This window comes from Pseudorca crassidens, chromosome 1, assembly GCF_039906515.1.
Source record: "Pseudorca crassidens isolate mPseCra1 chromosome 1, mPseCra1.hap1, whole genome shotgun sequence".
NCBI lineage: Eukaryota > Metazoa > Chordata > Mammalia > Artiodactyla > Delphinidae > Pseudorca > Pseudorca crassidens.
In genome coordinates, this window is record NC_090296.1 from 116944206 (window position 1) to 116950820 (window position 6615).

Consider the following 6615-nt stretch of genomic DNA (forward strand, 5'->3'; position numbering starts at 1 on the left):
AAGGATAGGGCTTCCCTGGTGGTGCAGTGGTTGAGAGTCCGCCTGCCGATGCAGGGGACAGGAGTTCGTGCCCTAGTCCGGAAGGATCCCACATGCCGCGGAGCGGCTGGGCCTGTGAGCCATGGCTGCTGAGCCTGCACGTCTGGAGCCTGTGCTCCGCAACGGGAGAGGCCACAGCAGTGAGAGGCCCGCATACTGCAAAAAAAAAAAAAAAAAAAATTATAGGGATAATATACAAATCTACCTTATGTTCTATATCTTTCTTTTTTCACCCATCATCATCAAATGGATCTCAGGGTATGCAAGACTTTTCTGAACATGACATAAAACACAGAGTCTCCTTTTAGAATCTAGATCTCTAGTAGACAAGTCTAGTGTCTTTCCACTATCACATTGACTCACTAAACTGTTCTGGTTAAGATTTTTAAAATTTAGAAATATAATTTCAATTTTGATTAAAATTCCATCTGGTCTTTCTAAGTTGTAACAGATGAGTTAAGGAAGAGAGGAGGTAAATCGTTTTTGGACTATTTTGTGCTTGCCAAAGAGCTGAATAAAAGTGCCTCCTGAGCAGAAATTTTGTTATTTCATTTTGCCTGCAGAGGGAGGGTTCAGATAGAAGTTATTCATTAGTGTTTGGGAAAAAGTGACTTACTTCCTTGAATTAAATCAGTTTGTATCCATGACAGTGGCGAAATCAATTCAAAATTACATGTAACACAAAATTCTAGCACTTAAAATTAAAAACTTCTGACTCTGGAGTTGGGGAGTTGAGCAGAATTTCAGAATATATTATTCAATAATCTTTTCCGTTTTCCACATTGGAAATGAGAGGCTTCACCACTCAGATACTGCAAAATACCAGTATAAATAGAACTGCCATTTTGTTGTAAGAGTAAAATATGGATGATTTAAACCAGGAACTTTTCTGTAAACTTTTTCTGTAAAGGGCCAGATAGTATTTTCAGCTTCGTAGGCCATATCGTCTCTGTTCCAACTATTCAGCTCTACTGCTGCAGCCCAAAGCAGCCATACACAATACATAAACAAAGGGGCAAGACTGACTGAGTTTCAAAAAAACTTTATTAATGAAAATATTTGGGTGGATGTGACCCACAGGCTGTAGTTAGATTTTTGCTGGGTTGAAGGCAGTGATATACCAGTAAATGTTTAACAACTGACTTTTCCGAGAGGTGGGTACACCCTGACTTATGGTGTTTGCCCATTTACATGAGGCAGATACTCTCACCATGGTTGATTTCAAAGTACCTACTTGATATCACTCATCAGGGAGGTGAAAGAGATAAACAATGGCATACCATTATATAGCATATATAGCATTTATAACATACTAGATGTAAATAACCTCAAGAGCATAAATAATAGGAAAATGAAATAAAATAAAAGTGATAAGTTTTGAATATTACCTTGTTTTGAATACATTTACTTAATTGTAAATTCAGATAATTTAATTTTTAACAATGTCTGTGTTTACCATCTGGCTCACAAAATTCCTAAAAATTTAATAATTGGCTCTGGTGAGCCACTCTAAGCCTACTACGGCACACCACTGTGTTAGAGGACATAACCAAGAATTTTGTTTTAGTAAGTTGCCTACTGAATCATAAGTTATATGGGAGAGTAAAAGCAAAGAGATATAGAGAATTGTGTTAATATGTAACTTTTGCACTAATTTTGCTCATCTGTTTTAATAAGAATCTGAAAAAATAATTTTGTTCCTTTAAATGAGAGTTGACTGTGTCAAAGGTGCTTTATTTCTTGGTTCTTTATCTCAACTTTTAAGTGATGGCATATGAAGTAAATTTAGGTGAGTAGATTCTGTCAATATGTCATACATAATAATAAATGTTACTTATTGTTTGGATTTTTCCCCTTAAGGAATAACTGTGACGCCTGATGAAGAACAAAAATTGAATCATTATGTACAAGTTTTACAGAACCTAGTACTAAGTATTCCCACTAAGGAGCCAGGTCATCAGAAAAGATCAGAGTCTCCAAATAATGCTGATTCTGTAGGATCGAGGGTATCAAAATTTAAGGAGGTAAAGTTTACACATGATGAAGCTCCAGCTGAGAATGATGTTTTAATCAATCCTGTCAGTGAAGAAACTACAACTTTCCCTACTAGGGGCTTCACACTGGAAATAGATAAAAAAAACCATACTAAAAGTACAGCTTTCTGGTCAATTAAACCAAATAACATTTCTGTTGATTTACATGCAAAAGAACCTTATATTGAGAAAGAAGAGCCAGAGCCAGAGCCAACTGTAAGTCAAACTGAGGCACCAGAGCAATTGCCAATTGTTACTGAATCATTTACAAGTCAAGGTGTCACCTCTTTAAGTAGGAACACTGACTTGGATATTGCCACAGAAGGTGTTCCTCAGCTCTCAGGCAACTATGAAATGGAAAATCCTGAACCACACAATTTGTATAATAAAGACATTTTGAAAAAAATTGAAGATATCGGCTCACAGGTGCAACAGGTACCTCTTCCTGAGAGTTTCAAGCCGGAATATAGAGAAGACATTCGAGCCTCTAAAGAACACCTAAAACGAAGCCTTGCTCTAGCAACAGCAGCAGAACGTAAATTAGAAAAAATGTATAAATCCCAGATGTTACCACTAGGACAAAGCAGTGATGGAGTTGATGACATTGAAACTGTTATTAACATGCTGTATAATTCTAGATCTAAATTACCTGAATATTTAGATATTAAATATGTTCCACCAGAGATGAGAGGAAAAGCTACTGCAGTATTCAATATATTAAAAACAATATTATGTGTAAGTCAAGGAGAAACTCAAAACCTCATTAGGAAGTTATTAAACAATAATATAAAACTTTAAAAACTACTTGATATTCATGACAAAGTTGATCTAAGCTAACTGTGCATTCATTCACAGGGGAAATAAGCATATTAGTGATTCAAAAGTTGTATAAAAATATTTTCTATTGTAGTTCAATGTGCTAACATCTTTATGTGTCATGTATTATGAAAAGTTTTCATATACACTAAAACCTAACAATTTAAAATAAAATTTTGGTTCAGGAGTTTGTAGTTTTTTCTCATTAATTTTAAAAGTTATAAAGATCTAATCCATAAAATGTTTAAGCTTTGATTTTACTTGAATAGGTTAGTAAATTCATCCATTTTATAAGACTTAAGAGACTTGTGCAGTCTGTATATGTCGCTGGTTTTCAATAATTGCATATAAATGTAAAATTTTAGGATATGTGGTCTTTATTACTCTTTCAGAGGATCTGAGTTTTCTATCTGAATAGCATAGTTGGAGTATGTATCAGAACTACTTTTATTTGAATATATATGTGCCTCCTCTGAAAGGTGGATGATACATTAAGATACATCCCTGTTCCTTTGTTGTTAAATACTTTTGGAGTATCAGTGAGGGACTGTAACCGGGATTTGTAATGAAATCATTCTCACTTATTTTCTCTTTTTGTTTGTTTATATACATATACACTGAAGCTTTGCAAATCTTTTATTTGGGAGTATGACTAGCACAATTTAGGTTAACTGTAATATTGTAATTATGGTACAGGTAATTCTGTTTCATGATTTGACTGGTATTATATTTAAATTCATTTATTTATTCACTTATCAAGTGAGTCATTTATAGTTTAATAAATATTTATTGACCTTTTACTATGTGCAGGACAAAATGCTGGATTTGGGGATACTTAGTTCCTTCTCTGTTTGAAATCGTATCATAGCAGCAAAGACAGACATAACTTCAACAATTTTTAAATTTCAGTTGTTATAGAAGTATGAGAAATTTGACCTCACCAAGACCAAGAATAATGGGAAAGCTATCCTGAGAAAGTAGCATTTAAAGTGAGATCTGAAGGATGAGGGTGTGTGTAAGGGAGAAGGGAGCATTCCAGAAAGAGAGAACAGCACGTGTGAGTGCTCTGAGTTGAGAATGAGTATGGCAAGTTCAAGAAGTAGCTGCAGTATAGAAGGGCAATGGAGAGCATCTTAAGATGGAGCTGGTAAGGTACACAGGGTTGGAATAGATCTTGCAAGGCCTCAAATTGCATATTAAAGATTTTAGCCTTTATCCCATGATCAATGAGAAGCCATTAGTAGATTTTAAGCAAAGGCTAGGTATGATCAAAATTGTGTTAAAAAAAAAAAACCCACTCTGGCTACGGTTTTGAAAGTAGGCAAAAGTTGAAGTGTACTGTGCCCAGGCCAAATTTAGCTTGGACTAAGATGGAAAGAAGTGGCAGTTAAGAGGTAGAATCAACAAGATTTGGTGATTGAATGGATATGGTGACTGAGCGAGTAGCAGGGATCAGAAATAATTCACACACAATTAGCTATATTACAAAAAGGACTACTAATGTTTTATTTCATAATAACACTTTTACCGTTTACTACTGTTGCTTTTTTTTTTTTTTTTTTTTTTTTTTGCGGTACACGGGCCTCTCACTGCCGCGGCCTCTCCCGTTGCTGAGCACAGGCTCCGGATGCGCAGGCTCAGCGGCCATGGCTCACGGGTCCAGCCGCTCCGCGGCATGTGAGATCCTTCCGGACCAGGGCACGAACCCGTGTCCCCTGCATCGGCAGGCAGACTCTCAACCACTGCGCCACCAGGGAAGCCCTACTGTTGCTTATTTTTAAAAAATAATTTTGCTATGGGAAATTTCAAACGTGCAAAATAAACAGATTAATAAACCCATGTACCCATCATCCAGTTTCAACAATTATCTACTAATGACCAGTCTTATTCCACCTAAACTGCTTTCCCTCTTTTCTATTTTATGTTGGATTAAATGCCAGATACTTTTTCATTTCATCTGTAAGTATAGGAGTGTGAAGCTCTATAAGCTTTTTAAAAAACCACTACCACAATATCACACATAAAAATTTAATAATTCTTTAAATCATCAAATCTAGTCAATGTTCACATTTCTGATTGTCTAATAATTAAAAAAATTTAGTTTGTTTGAATGAAACAAACTAAATAAATCCAAATGAAGTTTACACGTTGAGATTGGTTGATTTGACTCGTTAAGTCTCTTTTAAACTACACCTCTTTTTTTCCTCTTGAGATTTATTTGTCAGCGAAATTGGTCATTGGACCTATGGTTTTACACAGCAGAGATTTTGCTTATTATATCCCCATAGTGCCATTTAGTATGTTTTTGGTAAGTTGGTAGTTGACTCTAGAGAGGCTTTATCAGACTCAGGTTGGTTTTTTTGTTTGTTTTTGTTAAGATGTTGATGTATTCCTCAATCTGGTATGTTTCTTTTTGTATTATTAGCAGCCTATGATGATTATTACATAGATAAATTGATCAAATGTTACAAGAAGGGGATATCATTCCTTCCTTTATTAGCTGGAATATGTCTATAAAGAGAAAATTCCTTCCATATGTTGTTTGAGTCCGCAGTAGTCCAGTGTGTATTGGAAAGGTATCACATGCTTGAATCTTTCTCTGTGTTTAACAGTTTTCAAAACAATTTGTTCATAGAATCCTCCAATGGTGCCCAGTTTTCAAAAATTAGATCTTTATTCTGTTAGAGCAGTTGTAGGCTTGCAGAAAAATTAAAAAGTACAGAGTTCCCACATACCTCCCTCTCTTCCCCCATAGTTTCCCCTATTATTTATATCTTGTGTTAGTGTGGTACATTTGTTACAATTGGTGAACCAATGTTGATACATTATCATTACTGAAGTCCATAGTTTACATTAAGTTTTACTCTTTGTGTTGTACATTCTATCAGTTTTGTTGTTGTTTTTTTTTAAATTTATTTATTTTATTTATTTATTTTTGGCTGCACTGGGTCTTTGTTGCTGTGCACGGGCTTTCTCTAGTTGCGGCGGGCGGGGGCTACTCTTCTTTGCGGTGCACGGGCTTCTCATCGCGGTGGCTTCTATTGTTGCAGAGCTCGGGCTCTAGGCATGCGGGCTTCAGTAGTTGTGGCACGTGGGCTCAGTAGTTGTGGCTCGCGGGCTCTAGAGCACAGGCTCAGTAGTTGTGGTGCACGGGTTTAGTTGCTCCACGGCATGTGGGATCTTCCCGGACCAGGGCTTGAACCCATGTCCCCTGCATTGGCAGGCGGATTCTTAACCACTGCGCCACCAGGGAAGCCCCATTCTATCAGTTTTGACAAATGTAAAATGACATGTATCCACCATCACAATATCATACACAATGGTTTCACTGTCCTTAAAAGGCCTTGTGCTCCACTTATTCATCTCTGTCTCTCCCACCCCTCCAGCCCACGGCAACACAGATATTTTTACTGTCTCTATACTTTTGCCTTTTCCAGAATGTCAGATAGTTAGAATCATATGGTATATAACCATTTCAGATTGGCTTCTTTCACTTAGCAATATGCATTTAAGATCCCTCCGTGTCTTTTTGTTGCTTGAGAGCTCATGTCTTTTAGTACTAGATAGCATTCCAGTGTACGGATGTACCATAGTTTATCAATTCACCTATTGAAGGACATCGTGGTTGCTTCCAAGATTTGACAGTTATGAATAAAGCTGCTATAAACATCTGTGTGCATGTTTTTGTGTGGACATACATTTTCAGTTGTGCCAGTTTTTTCACACT

At 36.5% G+C, this 6615-nt stretch overlaps 1 protein-coding gene across 1 annotated transcript; it reads left to right on the forward strand.

The window, feature by feature from the left end:
- Window positions 1–1806: 1806 nt before the first annotated feature.
- Window positions 1807–2870, forward strand: SPESP1 (sperm equatorial segment protein 1). The gene is made up of 2 exons (XM_067727914.1): window positions 1807–1828; window positions 1900–2870. The coding sequence occupies exons 1-2, from the start codon at window positions 1807–1809 to the stop codon at window positions 2868–2870; spliced, it is 993 nt and encodes a 330-aa protein (XP_067584015.1).
- Window positions 2871–6615: the final 3745 nt, after the last annotated feature.

Bases quoted from the DNA above. Each gene is read 5' to 3' on its own strand.
- SPESP1 (XM_067727914.1), top strand. From the start codon at position 1,807: ATGGCATATGAAGTAAATTTAG. The intron at 1,829-1,899 runs GTGAGTAGATTC...TTTCCCCTTAAG, and splicing joins GGCATATGAAGTAAATTTAG to GAATAACTGTGACGCCTGAT.